The following is a 23,462-nucleotide window of genomic DNA, read 5'->3' as shown; positions in this document are numbered from 1 at the left end:
TTTTTTCCTTTCTAATGCTTCCCCATATTGTCTAGATAAATAATGTGTCAATATAATAAGTAGCCTCTTCTTGTTAATTTGCTGCATCTACAATGTTTACTAATTATTTAATAACAGTGCACTAGATTGACAGATACTGATGATTACTTAAATAGTTCTACCAACATGGAAAATTAGTTTAAGTTCTTTCAACACCTAATACCCCATAGGTTTCAATTAGTAAAAGAGGAATCCAGTGGTGAAGATGGGTTATAAAGCTGTAATTCACACTACCTGAGGTATTGTAACTTCAATTGTAACATGATAACACAAGCTCCTGCTCAGTTTGTGGACATTCCATGCCTGAGAACTGCTCTGGCCATCTGATCTCCACTCAAATGGGGCAGTTATTCCCCTTCATCTAGCAATTACAGCCATACTGGTATCTGGGACAGGGAAAGTCCCTTTCTAAATCAACAGAAGAAATTAACAGAACCATTTTGAGATCTCTAGGACAGGGTTTTCCAATCCTGGCCCTGAAGAACCACAGACTTGCTGGTATTCATTACAGTCAACTTACCTAAGTAAAAAAGTATGGATTTTGTTCTACTTTTGAAATGCAATATGAAAATGTATTATATCAAACCTTTGATTGAAAAAAGAAATACTTGTTTCTTTTTTTATTTTATTGTACATATGAAATAAAATTGTTAAAGATTACCTCCAAAATGTTTAAAAGCTGAAAACAGTCAAACAGCTCTTATTAATATCAATATTAAGTAAATTAAGTCTTCAATTCTGTAACTGAGAGCTGAGCTGGAACAGAATTTTCTAACAAAAAGCAAAATGTCAGACTTAAGGACTTAAGTGGTTGAGCCTGCAATGAGGGCTGCAATGTCAATAGGTCATCCAACCAGACAGGCTCTCACCTCTTCAGGTCGACAGTTGTGACATTGAAAATGACACCTTTCAACCAGAGGATCATGAAGAGACGCTGGGAGAAGGGGCAGTTCCCGATGCTCTCCCCATCACTGCCAGCCTAGAAAGAGAAAAAGGGGAGGGAGGGTTAATGCAAACATTCTGATAGACTTGATTAGCCGCTCACTGCACACAGACTCAGCAAGGTGTAAGGAACGGGTGAGTGGAGAGGATGCAGACATTCCTGGCTAACTGAACAGTACAAACAGTAGTTGAAAGATGGATAGGCAGAAACAGAATTCAGAAACAAAAAAATTCTGACACAGACAGAGACCTGGGTGACGCATCAGAGTGACAGGACAAAGAAAATCACCTGTGACCGACAATGCTTTCTGACACAAACACATGAGTTTATTTGCCTCTCACACAGACTCCTAGAACCACTTATTTACTTCTTCACAGAAGACGTATAAAAGAATACTATACAGCACAGAACTCAAGAGCAATTATAGCACAATAACAAGGGCCATCTGAAAAAAAAAACAATGCTGCATGAATATAAAATCTTACCTTTACAAAGAGCTCAATTTCTGGGAATCCAAACTTCTTTCCTGCTAAATCAAACCAGGCCATAGTGGCTGGTTGGCTAGCGGACAGTGGCTGTTTGTGCCCAGCAGCCCAGTGGCTTTGAGAGGGAGGCGGTTTGCATTCTAAAGCCATTGCAGGCTGTCCGGGGACATCTGCAAGGCCAGAGCAGACAGAGGTGGCTGAAGGGAGGGGTTAGGGGTGTGTGGGTGGATGCATGTGAAGCTATTCAGGGCACCACAGCTCCAAAGACAATGACCTACCAGCTCCTTGTGACAGAATTGCGCACCAATAGAGAAGTCATTTGGATGTTGCTCTTTTAAATTGTGTTCTTTTCTTTTGTGAGAAAAGCTGGTCATCCTCCTTCTGACAAGCACTTTAAATTATGTTACCTCCATTAAATGACTGAGAACCTCATTTCACCACTAGGGAAGAGAGTAAAGCTTAGGGTTTCTTTCTAATCAATGAAGTAAAAGTTGACAGTACTATTGACTGTTCTTTTTTTAGAAAAAGGGAAAAAAATAAATATAAAAAACAAAACTTAACTTCTGGAGGACTGGCTTCACAATCATTCAAATTATGCAATGCAAAGCAGCCCATACATAGAAGCCTATACATACTGTAGAAGCTACAGTTCAGTTAGCAACTTGAGCTTGAAGTTTTATTGGAGAATAACACAAGAGAAAGTGTACAACATGGGGCTGAAAAGTCATGTCCTCTTCTCTGTTGTGCTGTTTTGGTGAGGCCGGTTCTAGCTGGTGCTGAGCCTGCCAGTGCAGTCATCCACTGGCTGAAGCACAGTGTTGGAATCTGTGGTTCCTGTGCCCACACACTGGGGTTGGGGGCTTCTGACAATAGACTCCCTGTACCCAGCAGAAAGAGGAATGCCACGGTGAGTACTGTTCTGTAATGTTCTGTAGTGTTCTAGAGACTTGTTTTGTTTAGTAGCATTTTGTAATGATCAGTTCTGCTCATCGCGCTTTAAACTTGATTCTTTCTGTTAAGTGCTGCTTCAAATCAAAATAGAAAGTTTATTTAAACAGGAGTTTAAAACCATTTTTCTGTCCTGTTACCATTACAGTGCTGTTTTCATATGCAGTAGCTTTATTTCACTACCCCTCTCTTCTTTGCTTATTCTTTGCTTCTTTGGTATGCTTCTTTGCTGTGATTTTCGTTTTTCTAAAAGGAGCAATTCCATTGTGCCTTTTAATCAAAGAGTACTGCTTTAATGCAAATGTGTAGTAAGGTCTGGTTTTTCTTCATTCAGTCGCACATGTTACTTAGAAACTCATATGAATAATGAAGGAGTTTTTATCAAAAGGAGATTTTTGCAAGTGGATTTTTATCATTGTTGGGACGGTTGTGTAGTGCTCAATTCCGGACCTGGGGTGTTATCTACGTGGAGTTTGTATGTTCTCCCTGTGTTCATGTGAGTTTCCTCCAGGTGCTCCAGTTTCTTATTACAATGAAAAGACACAGTATATATGTATATCAATTGGCTTCTGAGAAAACTGGCCTTGGTGTGAGTGTTTGCATGTTTGTGTCATTAGATCAACTAGTGTCCCATCCAGGGCTTACCCTTGCTTGCAGGATAGGCTGCGGCTCTCCATGAACCTGAATTGGATGGAGTGGATAGAAAATGGATGGATGCATTTTTAGCATGGTGTAATCATGAAACATGTCAAATGGGGGAAATAAAGTGTTCTCTGTTTCCTATAACTATCCTTATTTTAAGTGCCACGAATATAAAATCCCACAAATGCTCTGGGATGAAGTAGATTTAAAAAAAAGCCCAGAAGTACCTTCAGCCCTTAAACACATCCATCCATTCTCACAAACCTGCTTACTCATGAAGGAGGTGACACTCTGCCCTCTAGTGGAAATATCACAGAATGACAACTCGGTCTTACAGACCAGAAAGGCAGTACCAGTTGAACTTAAAGTAATGTGCATTATTGAAACTTCTCATGATTGGCTTGGATAGAAACAATATTGGAAGGATATTATGAGCATGGAGTGACAGGGAGTTGTGGGGAGCAGAGAGCTGTGCAATCCTAAAGACCGACTCATCTGTGAGGGTGCTGGGAAGGGCTCATTGTACTAATAAGCATTATCTCCAGTCTTGAAACATGGACCCGATACACTAACCTCCATCCCTCTCAATAGCACAGAATGAGCTCAAGCTGGAAGTCTGCAAAATAATCATGTATAAACATATATAGTAAATATACTTTATTTTTTTGAAAATTTATTTACTTTGGATTAAGAAAATAAATGAAACCTTTAGTCACCTGACTTTACAAAGCGCTTTAAGAATGTACTTCAGATAAAGACGGATTCAGTTGATGCAGTAAAAATAGAGCTGATTGATCGATTAATTATCTCATTAGCAAAATGTTTCAGATCACCAGGTACTTCAACTCCTTCTGAAGATAAACAGCTTGTGTTTGTAATGTCTCCAGTAGCTAATGTGAGAATGTGTGCTATATGGTAAACCTGTCTATGCTGTTTGTGTTTTTCTGTCAGTGGCTCAGAGGAAGAACATTATCAGCTACAAGTACAGTCAAAAGCATTGGCACCTCTTGTCTAAATTAAATTAATTGATCTGGGTGTAATTTGTAATACCTATTTGGATATACATGGATGAATTAATGAATATGTTGTTCAAATGAGTGGCAGTGCATATGTTTGTGACTGTATATTCTCCATTCATACCCACCCAGGTCCCTGCTTTAAACAGTCGGTAACAGAGAATGAGCTGGTGATAAATCAGATGTGCTCAATCAGTTTTAGGTATTTATACAGTATCTACAAACATAATATGGGATCCTTTATGTGCAGCAAAAAGTATGTAAAAACCAGCAATATTAACAGAGTTATTACAACCTGGATTAAAACGGAACTGAATGTGGTACAGTACACTGCAATATATGGTATTGACATGCTTGTATGCCTACTGAAAACTGAAGTGTTGAGTTTAAGAGGTGTACTAGTACAGTATTTATTAGTACACTATTAGCAGTATAGTGTAGCTGGTAGGTCTGTGGTCTTGTGACTAGTTGTGGGTTCAGGTCCACACTGTTGTACCTTCAGTAAAGTGCTTTATCCTAGTTGCACCCGTCCACCCAGCTGTATAAGGGGGGACCAGCATTTCTGGGGATGATTCCTAGGAGGGATCAGAAGTCTTGTGCACCTAAGTTCATTTAATGCTACAGAAACAGGACAAATTCTGGCTCAATGAATAGCTATGCCCGGGATCTGAAAACTATATTCCAATGTGCCATCCATCTATTTGCTAACTTCTTCTTCTAATTCAGGGTCACGGAGGAACCAGTGAGTATTTACTCTGGTAAACAACAGGCACAAGGAGGGCACAGGATCCCAGTCCATCACAGGGAAGATATACTCACACCAGAGCCATACACCAGAGTATGTTTTTGGACCACCGGAAAGAACTGGAGCACCCAGAGGAAACCCCCATGGACAAAGGGAAGAACATACAAACTCCATGCAGATAGCACCCCAAATTCACAATGCAGGGCCCTGGCACTGCAAGACAGCAGTTCTATCCACTGTGCCTCCGCCAAGTACCAGTATTCTGTTATTTCACTGCGCTGCAAGTGTGGCAGCACAGAACGCTTATCCCCTCCTACCCCGCTGCCTGCCACCCACCATACAGCATTGTGAGGGTGTTAATCTGATTAGAGGTTTGAAGTAGGAATGCAGAGCTACCTAGAGATTAGCCAACCGCAGCTCCATCCCCCCTCCCCAGGAAATAGAATAGGGAAGTGTGTACCTCCAATCTATGTTGTTTTTTTAATACATTATTCAGAATTCACAAACAAGTACAATACAGTACAAAACCCTACGTTACAGTTATATGTCTATACCTCTGATTAGTCATTGCCATCCAAAAAAACGAGTCTCTATTCCTGGACTATTATGTGGTCGTCTGATTTGTATTGATGTAGCCCAGTTCTTATTTGCTGGATTGAACCTTTATTAGCTTAATTGCTCAAGATTAATGCCACCTTCACTGAATGAAAACATTCATAAAACCTGAAAGACAGGGTTTTTTCAGGATCAGAACTGGAGAGCTTTGTCCTGTACTCCCAAACAGACTGCTGATTAACTGCACAATATTTTTTTTTAAATCACTATATGTTTCAGTGGTAGACTGATGTCGCGACAGGGTTTAATTGCGGCCACCACCAATTATGAAGCAAGGAGAGCAGCTGCAGAAGTCAAGGGTAACCGCAATCATACTTGACCAAAGTTCTGTGGTACTGTGGTATGGATCTGCAGTTATCATACTAGAGTCCAGGATAAAGTCATTTTGAGGTCCACATAGTCTCCAAAACATCCAATATTATCTCCCATAATCCCTGAGAAGAAACATTCCTATCTCTGTGACCCTGAACATTCACCTTATAACTCTTTAATATTTGCAAATTTGTATCATGCAATGCTGCTTTTAATATCTTATTTTTTATATGTAGCCTTCTCTCCCAGAAGCAACCATCTTAAGGTCTGTTTTCAAAAGTAAATCTCAATGACAAGCTAAAGAATAGAACTGCAGCTCAGGCATGGATGGTTTTGTTTTAACAGTTACTGCCTTTTACAACAGAGATATATGTACTAGCAAATTTGCTAGAATTGAAAACAGATGTTGGTGAATGAAGTCAGAAGAGCTTTTATTTTGCAAAGGAGTATTATCCTGGATTGTATAATATTGGATTTTTGGTTAAAATTGGATTTATATCGGCTTTGTTATTTCTGTATTTCAGTTTGCTTTGTGTCAGTTTGACTTAAGGGGCATCCTGTTTGAAAATGATGAGTAGAAAAAGAAGGGCACAGCTCATCCTGGGGTGTCTGGGAAGCCTGGGTGGGGAGAATAGTCAAGTGGTTCCAGGCACCCAGTGGGAACCCAGATACATAAGGCACTTTTATTTTTTCTGTCCAGAACACAGCCAGCACAGAGTCTTTAGCAAATCTGACAGGCCTGTGCACGGGGGCTCTGACACTGAATAGACAGTCCATATGCAATGTGAACAGACACCATGCACAATGTATGCTTAACACCCCCCTAGGCAACTCCTACTATTACCATGTCAAAATGCCCCTTATGTTAGCATTAAACACCAATACCCCAATTAAAGCAAGTCTTTTGGGCTTTGAGTTGGTACTTAAGGGAAACGAATGGAAGGATCTAAGTGAGGAAAAGCACTTGTACTGTATTTGCATTGTATTTGTAGATAAAGCAATGTATTTATGTTAGACCTTCAGTGGAGTGAAAAAAATAGAAGGTCTCCTCTCACAGGTCTAAAATAGGTTGTTTTTACCAAAACATGTACTTTCCTTTTCTTCTTCTGCCGCACAAAGAGTTTCTTTGTTTGTGGAAAAGCTTCAAAAGGACCGAAAGAAGGCATTAAAACATTTTTCCCCAAGCTTAAAACATCCAGCTTGGTGCTGGGCCATGTTATTAAACAGGGATTTAGTCCTGCGCTCTAAAGTATTGGTCCATGTTACTCCCACAAACACCAGTATTGGCTTCTCTGTGAGAATAGCTGCATGGGATCCAGGCCCTGCTATAGGTCACCAAGAGTCTGCATAGCAAGGCAATGACTGATATGGTTCAATCCCAGAGACTAGTCAGAGCCATGAGGCTGCACTCAGTTTTTAAACAACATATTCCTTTTACATTCAACTTCTCCACCATGTTTAATTACATTTTTAACACTAAGTGGCTTGCAACTCCAATGAGAAAGACATGCATTACTACCAAGAAGAGCATTACTTATGTTAAAATGTATGACTTTAAGGAGCAATGAGACAATGCATAGGCCAATAGACTCTTGGCAGCAGTGTATTTTAACTCCTGTGTGAAAAAAACCCTGATAACCACAGCAGCCCAGATCCAAGAAACAGGGTGCACTGTAGGATCCTAACAGAGCAAATGAAGACAAAGCCTTTGTCTTAGCTTTTGTGAAAGCATACCGCACTGCATTTGTAAGGTCTGGTTGAAGCTTTCCAGTAGTTGCTTAGAAGATGTAATTTAGTTTGACTTTTCCACTTTGAACTATGTTTTAACATACTGCACTTCTCTATGCTTGATTGTGTCTTTCAGTGCTTTTTTACATTTGTGCTTTTTTAGATTTTGTTCTGCTTTTATCATGGAACTTCACAGGATACTTGTATAAGATCTGTTCTAAAGTCTTATCTATTAAATATTCTAGTTCCAACTTCAGGGCCTATCAAGCTTAATTTTTTCAGGTGTATAGTATGACAGTCAGCTGAGATTGTGGGACAGTGTTCACTCAGAAAACAATATCATATTTCTTGTCTTTTTCATTCCTTTTAAAATCTTTAACTTTCAAAAATAATTAGTATAATAAAATTGGTTTCTGTTTAATTCTTCTATGTAAAATAGATGTTTGATCAACCACAGTGACTGCAGAAAGCTTGAAGGAGTTTCTGCCCAGTCCAGGCATAAAGGTGAAAATTGGCATCATGGGCAGCTGGGAACTAGCAGGCTCTGGTGCCTCCTTGTAAACTGGGTTAGTGCCTAATCAGCTGAATATTGCTGCCCTCTAATTAAGACTCTTATTGGCTGTGCCAGCTGTTTGTGGGTGGGCTGGGTGCTATTTAAAACTCTGGTAGCTAGACTTTGGGTGCAGATGCTCATCCCTTCTTGGTAAATTAAAGGAGGCTGCTGAGCCGCTGTGCACAGACAGAAACACACCCTGCAGGGCGTGGAGTGCAAGGCGGCCAGGCTTGACACCCCCACTCCCTACTCAGTGTGCTGTACAGCAGCGTGAATAGAGCCACTGAGTTCAGAGCTCCTGCAGCCTCCACACCGCTTCAGACATGTCTAGCTGACAGATAGAAAGAAAGGAACGGAAAGAAAGAAAACAATTCTTAGAAGAATTCAGATTGATGAGATGAATGTGGTGAATCTTCATTTTCTGACAAATGATACTTATTAAATACACCAACACTTGTGAGGACATGTGATTTTTTATGAAAAATATTTCTCCCATTCCTTTCTCATTGTCTATTTAAATTTGAATATTTATCAGCTCTCACTCTTTGGCATACTTTTATTCAACAGACACAGATATGGATTTATGTAGGGAAGACCTTGTTTAACTAATTTTATGGAATTCTTCCCAGCTTAATGGTTGAGGTCCAAACTCTAGGTTACATTTGATTCACTTAGCTGCCAAGCCTTCAAGATGGGCCAAATAGTCCCTCTTATTCTTATAAACAGAGATTACTGTGTTACAGATAACATTCTCAGCACAATATATAATAATGCTTCACTTCTTGCATTTTCTTTAAGAGTGTGTTTGACATCTTGTAGACCAGGGCTATCCAATCCTGGTCCCGGTGAGTGTATCTGCGGGTTTTCATTCCACAATATCTCTTAACAGGCTAAACTAGTTGGATACTAGCTTAACTGGACCAATTTAACAGGTTCTACCAATTCTTCAGGTTCTGCTGCTTTAAACAGACCTTGAAAACCTGCAGACACACCAGCCCCCCAGGACTAGGACTGGGAAATCCATGCTATACACTATTTCCATTGGTCACTATAAGCACATTTTACACATTTTGTGAGTATGTAGATGAGGTTCCATTTAGGTCACAGGTTTCCACTTCTTGGGTATTCCAGGCTCTTACCTGGTAATCACGCTAAAATATGTATTTAACTTTACCTCTTGCTGCGACAGAAACATGTTTCATATGTTAACGTATACTACAACATTGGGAGAATTCACATTCCCTCCTCTGGCACCACTGGATCCTGTCCTGTCTGAATCATTATTTGTGTTGATTCCTCCACCAGGATTCATGTTACACATATTTGTGTGGATCCATTAATGATGGGTTTGGTGAAGGGATGGATTTTGACTTATAAGTCAGTGTCCTTGTTCTCAGTATTTTCGTCATAGTTATTTTACTATATTTCAGGGTTTCTTTGGTAGAAACTCAGAAGAGAGTTTCAATTGTGGGATTCTCCAGCAACATCCCTGTCCTTTACTCTTCATCTCTCTCCACCTGTGTGTGTGTTGGTTTGAAAGTGAGAATATGTGTGCTTGAATAAGTGCAATAGACTGGATTGACCTTGTGCTGTGCTGTCTCTAATGCCGACACTCTGTGTCTTGTTCAGTGGCTTATCCACCTGTAGGTGTTGGGATATGAGTGTCTCCAGCTACTTTAAATCTGACACACAGATTGACTAAGCTCCTGTCTCTGGCTGTAATCATGGCTGTCAGTTGCCAGGGTGATACGGGCACTCATTTTATTGCAATTTCAGGCAATATGGAGTGAAGAGATTCTTCTCAAACGTTATTTTCTGCATGCCTTCATGTCTCTCCAAGAATTAGAATCCAGTATGTTTTGGATATGACAAATATGCAAATGGAAATAAAGAAATACATTTTTACTTGAAAGGTATAAAGTTCAATCGTGACCTGGCCTATTAGTTTCTATGTTCTCCCTGTGATCGCATGGGTTTCCTCCCTTAGATGAAAGACATATTGGTAGTTTAATTGGATTCTGGGAAAACAGGTCCTCATATGAGTGTGTGTGAGTGTGAGTGCATGTGGTTTGCTGTGGAATGATGTCCTGTCCAGGGTGTGCCCTGCCTTGTGCCTATTGCTTGCAAGGACTGGTCAAGACCATGAATTAGATGAAGCAGTTAGAAAATGAATGGATGTGGATGAAGTGCATCCCCACCTAGGTCATAACCTCATAAGGTGGATAGAAATAAAACATTGTGATCATTTGCTGCAGCATTAAGGAGAGCAATATCTATCCTGAAAGGAATAAGCTAGAATCAGACCACTAAGTTTGACTCACTTGAAGTTGTTGTTTGCAGAAGTATTAAAACTGCATTTGAAAATAAGGCTAACAATGAGAAAAATATAGTTTTTTTAATTTAAAAAGCTTTGATGTTGTGTTGTTATTTGCTGTCACTGGAGCTGTTATTTCTGGTACGACACATCTAAATCAGAGTGCCTTGGCTTTAAAAATGCTGTAATCAAGCTACATACTGTACTGTAACTACATGAACCTTCTCATTAAACAAAAAAATTGTTTGGTGTGAGATAATCTCTGGTTTACAGCACATAGTCACTCACATTTGGTGGTTAAACATGCACTATTTCTCTTCTGTTGAAGCACAATCCTTTGCAGGCATCAATGAGTGAGCTGACAGCCTTTTGTAATGAACACTACTCAGCATTCACTTTAAAAAAGCAACATTCCATTATTTACAGTAAATATTGAAATTCAACAGCAACGGTTTCACACACACCAAACATACCTGGATTTCTGCAGCTAAGTGCATTGCTTTGCAAATAAATATATATCACAGAAATAATATACAGAACACAATGCATTTTTGGGATATGTACTGTATGAGGATTAAATGTTCATGAAATAAGCTTATTTCGAAACATCCCACAGAGAGCTAATCCTGGTAGCCCAGAAATTGAAGTGTTGCTAGAAATGGATTTATAAAATGTCCATCAGGAGATTAGTAACATTACTTTGGTAACAAAGGTTTTGAAACCTTAATGTGTGTTAAAATAGTGAGTGGGACTTTTTCACTCAGATTGAAGAAGATTATGAAAATGGGCCTCAGGGGTGAACAATGTCTCTGAACTCAACCAATACCCACAGTTATATACCCCTGTACCTAAGGCCTGGTTATGGGGAGACCATTCGTTACTCAGAACAAATTTAACACCTGAATACTTTAGACAGATTTCACCCACCAGTACTCTGATGGAAAGACTCAGGTCTTGGAAAACTTAATTTTAATTTTTAACAACCCAAAATAAATCATTTGTAAATGTACACTGTACTTAATATTTTAATCACAACATTTTAACTCTTATGTAAGAAATTAATGGCAATGATCTTTTCATTAAACAAGTGACTTCAAAATGCAGACATTGTGCAAAGACTACTAACCCATCACATTTGTTATCTGCAAAGCAACATACACTAATAATTGGCCCTGCCTTGCTCAACATTATGTGAAACAATAAAGGTTTTTCAAAGCAATTATGAAAGAAAATCCTAATTTTATCCATACCTACTAGTGCCATACTTTGTGGGATTTTTATAGTTGTCTTGTTATACACAAGTAAAGATTACGGGTAATATCACTGTCCTAACCAATTAACTGCAATTATATATAAATACAAAACCTATTGTTTAACTGGAAACTCCTACTTGTTTTCTCAAATAACAATACAGAGCCCACTGTTCAAAAACCCAGCATTTGAATACACTACAGCCCACCACCCTAAGACTAAGCTATTAAACACATTGCAGATCTTTGCCCTAGTGCTGGATTCCTGAACACACTACAGTGCAGCTCTCTAAAGCTGAGGTACTGCTTTAATACTGTGCTACTAAATACACAGCAGCAAAACACTTTAACACTAAACTGATTAAGAAAACACTACATTCTACTTTTTAATGTTGAGTGGCTGAATACCATAGGTAGCTGGATACTGTTCACACCTGAAGAGGGCTTCACAGCCAAAACAATGTTTTTTCTCTCTTCTTTTCAGCATGGAATAAACCCATTGTTGTTCCCTTGAATACCATAAGGCCTACTTACATTATAACACTGTTCTAACCATGGTATAACCTACCAATCAAACACAGAGCAATCCAGCAATCTTAACTACTGAAGCACTCAAATTCTCTGCCTTGTACAATAAACCTTGTGCTAGCAATGTTGATGCGATTTCAGACCCTCATGGAAAATAAAAATGGTACTACCTTGACATACAGTGAGATGTCGTACTCCTGAGGTTCAGAACCACTCTCCTCCCTGAGTGTCCCAGGACCTATCGCTGCTTCCTGGTTTGGTGCCTCCAGAACTGCTTCTCCCTCAACAACCTCTTCCTTCTTCCTTGGTAGACCATTATCTTCCACCTCCTTCTGGCTGTGTTCTGCAGTAGACTCAGCCTCGGCCTCGACCTCATCCTCACTATCACTGCTTGACTCCTCACTGCTGCTGCTGCTTTCCTCCACTGCTTCCCCCACTCCCTCCTCTGCCTCTCTGGGCTCCCTCTCCCCCCTCTGCAGGTATTCTTCCTGCTCAGTCTTCCCCTCTTCTTCAGTCCCCTGCTCCTCTCCTCTCTCCTGTCCGCCTGGGATGCCAGAGGGTTCCAAGATGGTCTCAGATGTGGCAGCAGTAGGCCCAGCCTCCTCTCCCTGTGTATTTCCACCATTAGTCACCTCTCTCTCTAAAGAACCAGTGCTCTTCTCCATTCCTTCCACTGTCTGTTCTGCTTCCGCTGTTGTCTCATCCTCCTGTCTCTCCCCCTCTTCTTCTGTGCCCTCTTTCCCATTGGGAGTTTTGTTTTCTTCAGTGGGTGCACTGCCTTCTTCAATCTCCTCGGCTAGACAAGGACTCTCGTCCTGTGCCTTCTCTCTCACCTTCTCCCCTGCCAAACTGTCCTGCCACGGCTTCTGCTCTCCAGTGCTATTGGTCAGGTCTCCATTGAGAAACTCTGACTTGGGCCCCATGGTGGCCACATCATTTTCAGTCTGGGCCATATTGCTGGGATACTGTGTCTTTCTGCGTGTGTGTCTGTTATAATCTGTTTGGTCAGTGTAAGTGGTAATGTGCAGGTCTGTTTGTCTTCTCTGGCTGTTTCTCCGACTCCTGCCAGTGTTTCTGTGTCCCTGTGGTTACTGTGGCTTTCCCTTCCTGCCTCTCTCTCTCATGCTCCCTCCTTCTTAGGGATTATCTAGAATTTCAGACCCTGATCTCCACATGACTTCTTTGCTTAAATCCTGTACTTCAGGGTCTTGGTTATTCAGGCTGATCCATTTAAAGGGACAGACACATCTCCATTTTTAGTCTTCCATCTCCGACAGTGAGCTCCCTCAGTACACAGCTGAGGAAAGCTTTCCATGGTACATGGGATAGAGGACAAATGTCACTGAACCCTTTCATAAAGAACCAAATGAGTTGTGAAGATAAAAAGGAATAATATAAAAAACATATTCAGTTCTGGTTAGGCAGAGGTGAGATAGCCACCTAACCTACAGTATCTTTTATTAAAGACACTTTCCTGTACCTATAAGAGGACACACTAGAATAAAACAATGAAATACTAATATCTGATAATTATTTACACCTCTTTTATGTGACTGACTGAAAAGCAACAATAAAGTATTATTATTATTATCCAATTCAGGGTCATGGGGGAGCTGGATACACCTTGGACAGGATGCCTGTCTATCGTGGGGCACACGGAGACACAAACACATACACACTCTGACCAGGGACAGTTTTTTTTTTTTTCCAGAAGCCAACTAACCTACCTGTGTGTTTTGGGACTGTGTAAGAAGACCATGCGAACACGGGTAGAACATACAAACTCCATGCAGATAAAACCACAGGAATAGGGGTTGTTAGCAACCCTAATCATTACACTCCCATCATAATAATAATCATCAGCATCATCTTTAATAATGATCGCTTTGTTATCATCAGTTTTTAAACACGAATATCTTGTTTGTTGTAAGGTGAATGGAAAACGGATCAAAGCTGATCAATACGTGGTTTTTATTAAACATTTGAACAGAAGTTGTTAACCGGAACTTTGATTCTCAGTCTGATTACAGCAACGGACCGGTTTTTAGACGGACCGGATTTTTAGTAATAATGGCGGCGACCTTGGGGGTGATAATGTGAATAGAAGTTGCACATGAATTATCTAACGCGCTTAAATCTGATAGTGTAAAGAGTGTGAAGGAGGCAGCGGGAGGAACAGTTTAGAGAAGCGGTTTTAAACTTTGCAATACAAGCATGATCCCTCTGTTAAAATCGGCCGTCCAGGTATTCGCCCGGAGCACTGGGTGCACAGGTACTGTACATTTAATAACTGCGAATTAGCTCAGACAGTAATGTAGTTTGACCTCCCAGATTATATCGTAATTATATTATAGTGTCTCCAGTGTATGCTCGCTTGGTATGGTGAAGCTGCATTTCAGGCTGTACAGTATGTCATAGACCAGTTGCACTGGGCACACTTCTGTGGAGTGCAGATTATTACTGTATGTTTCAATTGATGCTGCTGCTTTAGCTGCTTCCTTTTAAGCGGTATAAGGAGCTGCTACACATTCAGTGGGGGAATGCTGTTTTCGGTTTTAAGTTAACGGTAATAAGGTATGCAATTTTTTCGAATTTTGCCTTGTTCTGTAACTTAACCTCCTGACTTGAATGTCAACAAAAAGTACTCTATAATCTTTTACAGAGTTACAGTTAGAAATTAATTCATAGTCCTAATTTCCACTGTGACCCTTGGATCAAATGTTAAATAAATAGCTGTTCTCAGTGTGATCAGTGGCAGGACCCAGAACTGGTGATATTGGAAGGTGAAATTGTGAACTAGTAAGATATATAATAATGAACATTTTTTGTTTTAATTTTATTTAATTTATACATGTAAAATAAAATATTTTTGTTGGCCCATTTTTATTGACTTCTTTATCGACTGGATTTTGTGAGGAAAATAAACAGTTTAGTACAGGTGTTATTTTTGTAAACATTTGTGTCTGAAGGTGTCTGATTTTTCTGGGGCCTGATGACCCCCTCCTCCCTAAAATGATTTCACTTTCAGCAAAAGAGTCAGATTAAATGTATTTTTTAAGTCTTAATGTAGTTACCCAACTAATGTTTGTGTTTTTCTGCTGTAATTCAGTTTTGAACAGCAGAAAAAGCCACCATCAGGTGAAGTGCAGTTTAAGAAAGCCCATGGCATTGGCTGAGGTATTGGAGATATCTTCACTTGCTCCTGTTCTGGATAATAAAATGTTCTTGCTTCTCTGTGTTTTATAGGGCTCTTCCAGAACCCCCTCAAGGTTCTCTCTGCAGGACTGAAAACATATGCCCCGCCCCCTGATTACAGTGGTAAGACTGAATGAAAGGCATCATTGTCTTAATGCCATGTAGAAAATAGGAGTGACTGACAATAGTGTCCGACGCTGTGTGGAGACCAGGACTGACTCCAGTGTCCGACGCTGTGTTGAGACTGGGACTGACTCCAGTGTCTGACGCTGTGTGGAGACTGGGGCTGACTGACTGACTCCAGTGTCCGGCGCTGTGTGGAGACTGGGACCGTCTGACTCCAGTTTCTGATGCTGTGTGAAGACTGGGACAGACTGACTCCAGTGTCCAACGCTGTGTGGAGACTGGGACAGACTGACTCCAGTTTCTGATGCTGTGTTAAGACTGGGACAGACTGACTCCAGTGTCCGACGCTGTTTGGAGACTGGGACGGACTGACTCCAGTGTCTGACGCTGTGTTGAGACTGGGACTGACTCCAGTGTCTGACGCTGTGTGGAGACTGGGGCTGACTGACTGACTCCAGTGTCCGGCGCTGTGTGGAGACTGGGACTGACTGACTCCAGTGTCTGGTGCTGTGTGGAGACTGGGACCGTCTGACTCCAGTTTCTGATGCTGTGTGAAGACTGGGACAGACTGACTCCAGTGTCTGGCTCTGTGTTGAGGCTGGGACAGACTGACTCCAGTTTCTGATGCTGTGTTAAGACTGGGACAGACTGACTCCAGTGTCTGATGCTGTGTGGAGACTGGGACAGACTGACTCCAGTGTCCGACGCTGTTTGGAGACTGGGACGGACTGACTCCAGTGTCTGACGCTGTGTGGAGACTGGGACGGACTGACTCCAGTTTCTGATGCTGTGTGATTGGGACGGACTGACTCCAGTGTCTGATGCTGTGTGGAGACTGGGACAGACTGACTCCAGTGTCCGACGCTCTGTGGAGACTGGGACGGACTGACTCCAGTGTCTGGTGCTGTGTGGAGACTGGGACAGACTGACTCCAGTGTCCAATGCTGTGTGGAGACTGGGACGGACTGACTCCAGTGTCCGACGCTGTGTGGAGACTGAGACAGACTGACTCCAGTGTCCGACGCTGTGTGGAGACTGAGACAGACTGACTCCAGTGTCCGACGCTGTGTGGAGACTGGGACAGACTGACTCCAGTGTCCGACGCTGTGTGGAGACTGGGACGGACTCACTGACTCCAGTGTCCGATGCTGTGTGGAGACTGGGACGGACTGACTCCAGTTTCTGATGCTGTGTGAAGACTGGGACAGACTGACTCCAGTGTCCGACGCTGTGTGGAGACTGGGACAGACTGACTCCAGTGTCCGACGCTGTGTGGAGACTGAGACAGACTGACTCCAGTGTCCGACGCTGTGTGGAGACTGGGACAGACTGACTCCAGTGTCCGACGCTGTGTGGAGACTGGGACGGACTCACTGACTCCAGTGTCCGATGCTGTGTGGAGACTGGGACGGACTGACTCCAGTTTCTGATGCTGTGTGAAGACTGGGACAGACTGACTCCAGTGTCCGACGCTGTGTGGAGACTGAGACAGACTGACTCCAGTGTCCGACGCTGTGTGGAGACTGGGACAGACTGACTCCAGTGTCCAATGCTGTGTGGAGACTGGGACGGACTGACTCCAGTGTCCGACGCTGTGTGGAGACTGAGACAGACTGACTCCAGTGTCCGACGCTGTGTGGAGACTGAGACAGACTGACTCCAGTGTCCGACGCTGTGTGGAGACTGGGACAGACTGACTCCAGTGTCCGACGCTGTGTGGAGACTGGGACGGACTCACTGACTCCAGTGTCCGATGCTGTGTGGAGACTGGGACGGACTGACTCCAGTTTCTGATGCTGTGTGAAGACTGGGACAGACTGACTCCAGTGTCCGACGCTGTGTGGAGACTGAGACAGACTGACTCCAGTGTCCGACGCTGTGTGGAGACTGGGACAGACTGACTCCAGTGTCCGACGCTGTGTGGAGACTGGGACGGACTCACTGACTCCAGTGTCCGATGCTGTGTGGAGACTGGGACTGACTGACTCCAGTGTCTGGCGCTGTGTGGAGACTGGGACGGTCTGACTCCAGTTTCTGATGCTGTGTGAAGACTGGGACAGACTGACTCCAGTGTCCGACGCTGTGTGGAGACTGGGACGGACTCACTGACTCCAGTGTCTGGCGCTGTGTGGAGACTGGGACGGACTGACTCCAGTGTCTGGCGCTGTGTGGAGACTGGGACGGTCTGACTCCAGTTTCTGATGCTGTGTGGAGACCGGGACGGACTGACTCCAGTGTCCGACGCTGTGTGGAGACCGGGACAGACTGATTCCAGTGTCCGACGCTGTGTGTAGACCGGGACGGACTGACTCCAGTGTCTGACGCTGTGTGGAGACCTGGACGGTCTGACTCCAGTGTCCAACGCTGTGTGGAGACTGGGACGGACTGACTCCAGTGTCTGGCGCTGTGTGGAGACTGGGACGGTCTGACTCCTGTGTCTGACACTGTGTGGAGACTTATTCTGTCTGACTGAGTGACTCCAGTGACCGACGCTGTTTGTCTTTTCTTACTGTTCCAGTTCTCTTTAAGATAACTTTGATGTTGTCTTTAATTCAGTAGTGTCTGTTTTTTTCTTTTTACTTCAGGTGTGGTACTGCCTGAGCGCCCAAAACTTAAGTTCATAAACAAGGTTCCCAACCTCAAAAAGGCCAAGAGAGAAATGAAAAGATTAAGAGACATCAGGGGACCTGCAACTAGGGGAACTACTTTCATGTATGGCCAGTATGGCATTGTGGTGGGTATTGGTAATGCATAAATATTGCACACAGCATCATTGGTAGTATTGGAGTGGGAGATCCTACTTTTGGTAACACAGATCATAGCACCCTCACATATGAAACACTCCTAAACAAGACTGAAGGTCCAGGAGGGTTTCTGGCTTTGTTTTTAAGAAAAAGCATCAAATCAAACCACAATATTTCAATATACTAAACTACACATTGCACGACTAAACTGGTAATGCCTATCTGCACTCTGCACCTCAGGTTCCTGACTACCACCTAGCTACTACTCCTGCCCCAGAGTGAGATGATGTGCTAAATATGAAGCAGACAGTGTGAAAAATCACATTCATTCCATTAGCCAGTAATGAAACTGTATACAAATGTATTTGTAGCTCTTTATGGTGCCCTCTTCATGCAGGCCAGGTTACTACATTCCTACTGTGGAACCACCTTCCACAGTAGCAGTGGATATTTCCTTTTCTTCTCAAGCACGTCTTCCAGTAGTTAAATCTGTATCATATTAAACTGGTTCTAGGATATACTTGGTTTGTCTTTCCTGAAATGATTTTTCTTTCCATCCCAGGCTATGGGTGGGGGTTACCTACACTGGGGTCACATGGAAATGATGAGACTGACCATCAACAGGCACATCGACCCACGAACAACCTTTGCACGCTGGCGGGTCAATGCGCCCTACAAGCCCATCACACGCAAGGGGCTAGGGCAGCGCATGGGCGGAGGCAAGGGTGCCATAGACCACTATGTGACTCCCGTGCGCTGCGGGCGGCTGGTGTTGGAGCTTGGAGGGCGCTGTGAGCTTGGCGAGGTTGAACCTGTTTTGATAGAGGTGACCAAGAAGCTGCCTTTCCCAGCCAAGGTCAGCTGCTCTTCCTTGTCTGTATCTCAACCCAGGCCACATGGCAAATTTCAAGTCTAGCCCATTGCAGGTTGTTAATACAACCGGAAGCTTATTTGATTATATCAATCTTGCGGATAGTCAAGGAAATAATTAAGGAACTATTCTGTTATAAACTTATTTTGGAAATGCATTAAGATTTGTAGCCCTAGTCTAGATCAGTGTTCTCCATTCCGTGTCTTGTGGTTTTTGCTCCAGCTGAGTTCGTAATCACAAGCTAATTGATTTCTATTTGGGGCATATTTGTAAGTTTGCTTTCCTGTCTTAAGAGATCAAGATTTGCAATTGCTATCAGGCCTGTGCCATTTTCTGAGTTTCAGAAGTCCCCACAATGACATATATGTTGCCTTAATGTAAGCAATGAGACTTTTGCAAAAGGAAGAATGCTCATTGTGGACATGCCTGATACAGTGTCATTCCCACCTGTGGTTGTGTCTGATACAGTGTCATTCCCACCTCTGTCTGTTCATATTCAGTTGATCAACTAGTTGAGTAAGAAATAATAGCAAGCAAGAAATGTGGTACCCGTGTTTAAACAAGCATGCAGGTCAATTAAGTCTTCAATTAACACCGAAGATTTAGAACTCACCCGCATTGATAATGTACACAGTGTTCCTTCAGTAGGGTAGGGAAGCACTGGTCTGTTAGACTTTCAAATAGTTTGTTAAATTTGAAAGTGGTACAAAAACCAGTGAGCAATGAAGTCTGTAGCAGCAACAGCAAAGGCATTAGGCACATTTTATGTATTTAGCAGAGGAAATAACAGCTTAACCTCTGTATACAGAGAGTTGCTGGTGTGTGTAGGACACTGACTAACAGTTCTGAGAGCCTATTCCTTGGGATTTGTCAAAAACACATAAACTTGTGGTATCTGTGGGAGAGGATATGAGCAAAGAAAGGGGTGTGGTGGGCCACATGAGGTTTGTAAGCTATCTTGTGTCCCTGTTTTGGCAGGTTGTGAGCAGGGAGAGTCTGGCTGCCATGCAGCAGGAGGTGAAGGAGCGCGAAATGAACAATCAGAACCCCTGGACCTTCCAGAGAGTGGCTGCCTCCAACATGTTGGGCATCCGCAAGATGCTGAGCCCATTTGACTTGCGGTACCATGGGAGGTACACTGGCAAGTTCTACCTGCCGGGCAGAGTGTGAGTGATCACCTCTACCACGACCTTCACCTGGCAGGAGACTTGTGGAAAGCGGCTCCAGCAGTGGGAATAGACGTCCTCCCATACACACCACCTTGCAGCTACTGACTGTTCAGTAGATACACCAAGCTGCTCCTGACTTTGTCTAAGGTTTAGGGGTCACAATCTGGGTGACAGACAGTCCTTTTGTCCCTCAGTTGAACAGTTATGGACACTTACATTGTCAGTAGCTGGGTATTTAACACACAATGCAACAGATATTTTTCTGCTGGGCAGCCCTGGGCAGATGGAATTTAAAGACTGTCCAGGACAAAGCCAATGATGTATCAGAAGCTGGGATGGGTGTTTTGAAAAAGATGCTATTATTTTATAATTGAAGTGCAGCTTAAATGCGCTAAACCTGTTGGCTTTTGTCTGCTGTAAGGGACTCCATTATTATTTTTTTTTTATTTATAACTGGATTTCTATTCCTTCTTCAGAATAAGATGTGCAGTTGAAAATAAAACATCCCAGCCTGATGTTTTCCAAAGAAATGTCTTTTGTATTATTGTTACCTACAAGCAGGTTCTTAGTGCTCCCTATATCAGATGTTCTCTTTGTCCACTGCTGGAGAGGATGCTCAAATGCGGAATGGTCTGTAAAATTCTTTCTGGTCAAAACCATTTATCCTACGTGGCTGTTCAAACAACAATAACTAGGTTTTCAGGAGCCTTCAAGGAATTTTTCCCCTGTAACCAACATTTTCAGCTTTATACATCCACAGTGTTATTGCATCTTACAGCTGGTATAAAAGTGTTTGCATGAGAAAGTACTTATTGATACTACCTCACTGTCTTGGCACTATTTTTTTCGGCATTTACCTCTTCCCTTTCCCAATACCCTTTATATCCATCCATACGTTTTCTAACACTTTATCCAATTCAGGATCTGAAAGCAATGGGTACAATGCAGGATCGCCCCTGGATGGGATACCAGTCCATTGCTGGGCACACACAGACACAAACAAACAGCTTAACACACTCACACAGGGCCAGTTCCCCCAGAAGTCAGTTAACCAACAAGTACGTCTTTGGACTGTGGAAAAAATCCCAGAGCACCTTAAGGAAACCCATGCAAACACAGGGAGAACTTACAATACGCAAAGACAATCACAGCGCTTCTGTGCCACCATACATATACAGGAGAATTTCTCTTTGACAACATACTATTACAGCAGAGCTTCCCCTGACATGACATTACACCATCATTCCCCATAACGACTGCCTTACAGCCCTCAAGCACACGCTGGACAAATGCGCAGTGCTTGATCCACCCACCCACACCCTGGTACGCCTTGCAGAATTGGTCCTCACACTGAACGCATTCTCTTTCAATAATCTTTTTTACGAACAGGTCAGTGGAGTTGCCATGGGCACCAGAATGGGACCCAGCTATGCCAACATTTTTGTCGGCTGGGTAGAAGAACGCTTCTTCGCTTCCTACACTGGCTATGTCCCTGACCTCTACAAACGATATATTGATGACTGCGTCGGTGCCGCCACATGCTCCAACGATCAGCTTGAGTTCTTCCTGCACCATTTCACCAACTTCCACCCGTCCCTCAAATATACGGTTAACATATCTTCCACTACTCTTCCGTTTCTAGACATCAACTTCTCTATCAACTACCCCCGATTGTCCACTTCAGTTTATTACAAACCCACGGATTCACACAGCTACCTCCTGTACAGCTCATTTCACCCCAACCACACTAAAAAAACTCTCTTCCTTTTTCACAGTTCCTTAGGTTACGACGATTATGCAGCGACGACATAGACTTCGAGAACCAAGCCCTTGAAATGTACTCATTTTTCATCAACAGAGGATACCCCAGCAGTGTGATTGACAGGGCCCTTGCCCGAGCCAAAAACACGCCCCGGACCATCAACCCGATCAGGAACTCCTGCCGTAACAACCGCATTCCTTTGGTGCTTCCTTACCACCCTAACACACTTCCTATCCCCAGGACCATTAAGCACAACTTTTCCATCCTACAGGATGATCCCTCCATTGGGGCCCTCTTTTCTGATCGCCCTATCATCTCATATCGCCGACCACCTAATCTGCGTAACCTCCTTGTTCACAGCTCCCTTGACCACCCTCAACAACCATCCACACCAGACACTTTCCCTTGCAACAGAGCTCGCTGTATCACCTGCAAGTACACAGCCACCACCACACTCATTCAAGGCCCATCAGGACAATTCCGGATCACCCAGACAGCATCTTGTACCTCCAGCAACCTTATTTACTTTCCTTTGCAGTCTACGCATGCTGACACGGCTACCCACCTGAACTACTTATTTACTGTATCTCTTGCAGTAAATGCCCAGCCATCTACATTGGAGAAACAGGAAGGAGACTCGGAGACTGCTTCAGAGAACACGTCAGGGCTGTGAAGATTAAAGATCTCTCCAAGCCCATTGTTTCTCATTTCACCTCTGACGGCCACGACCACTCTAATCTCTCCGTCTGTGTTCTCAAAGACGGTTTTCCGAACTCATACATCAGAAAGACCACCGAAACTAAAATTATTCTGCAGCTAGGATCACACATTCTCCCTTCCCTTAACGACAGACTACTGTTCTTTTAAATTTTCTCCATTCATTGGAAGTTTCATTTCACACCTCTCTGCACCTATTCTGACTTCACACCTCTTGATTGGCCTCTCTTTCTGTCCCCTGCTCCCGCCTCTCACTCCTCCTCCCTCCCAACCTTTTTTCTCCCGCTACTTTACCTTTGCCTACTGCCCTGTCTCTCTCACACCTGAAGAAGGCTCCACGGCTGAAACATTGTGTTCTCTTTCTTCTTTTTTTCAGCATGGAATAAACCTATTACTTGTTCCTTTGCAGCCTATGCATGCTGACGCACCTACCCACCTGAACTACTACCAATGACATTATCTGTTTCTGTGATGGATTAACAGTGAGTGTAACAGTTAAATTAAGAGTAGGGAAAATAGCTTTTCTATTGGTGTTTTTTTAATAGTTTTGAGACTAAAAGCTGGTCTAACTAAACACTAGAACTTGGTGCCCAGAGTTCAGTAGGTTTTTATATGTTCCCTTTACATTTCTTCATTTGGGACAGGTTTTTAACTGAAAGGATTAAGTTTTAGGTAGACATGTTAATCTTTCCCCACTCCCTTATGCTATTGATAACTTAAAGGGACAGAAAACGTCAGATTCCAGAACCCCAAGACTGTT

The 23,462-nt window shown here is 42.9% G+C and overlaps 2 protein-coding genes across 3 annotated transcripts in view; one reads left to right on the top strand and one right to left on the bottom strand.

Moving 5' to 3' along the window:
* LOC102683754 (chloride intracellular channel protein 5-like) overlaps window positions 1–13,256 on the bottom strand; it is a 49,149-nt gene extending 35,893 nt beyond the window's left edge. For both annotated transcript variants that reach the window (XM_015361826.2, XM_015361827.2), the window contains exons 1-2: window positions 12,289–13,256; window positions 909–1,018 (exon numbers count right to left, since the gene is read on the bottom strand). In XM_015361826.2, coding sequence (XP_015217312.1) covers window positions 909–1,018; window positions 12,289–13,071 — 893 coding nt within the window. In that variant the 5' untranslated portion in view covers window positions 13,072–13,256. The remainder of the gene's footprint in view (window positions 1–908; window positions 1,019–12,288) is intronic.
* An 898-nt stretch (window positions 13,257–14,154) lies between these two features.
* On the top strand, window positions 14,155–20,753 carry mrpl16 (mitochondrial ribosomal protein L16). Its single transcript, XM_006638071.3, has 5 exons — window positions 14,155–14,390; window positions 15,365–15,436; window positions 18,025–18,173; window positions 18,746–19,039; window positions 20,033–20,753. Exons 1-5 carry the CDS (start codon window positions 14,333–14,335, stop codon window positions 20,222–20,224), a joined length of 765 nt encoding a protein of 254 aa, XP_006638134.1. The 5' UTR covers window positions 14,155–14,332; the 3' UTR covers window positions 20,225–20,753.
* The last annotated feature ends 2,709 nt before the right edge of the window (window positions 20,754–23,462 follow it).

Source organism: Lepisosteus oculatus, chromosome 13, assembly GCF_040954835.1.
Source record: "Lepisosteus oculatus isolate fLepOcu1 chromosome 13, fLepOcu1.hap2, whole genome shotgun sequence".
Lineage (NCBI taxonomy): Eukaryota > Metazoa > Chordata > Actinopteri > Semionotiformes > Lepisosteidae > Lepisosteus > Lepisosteus oculatus.
The sequence above is the reverse complement of the archived record's forward strand: the minus strand, read 5'-3'. Positions and strand labels throughout refer to the sequence as shown.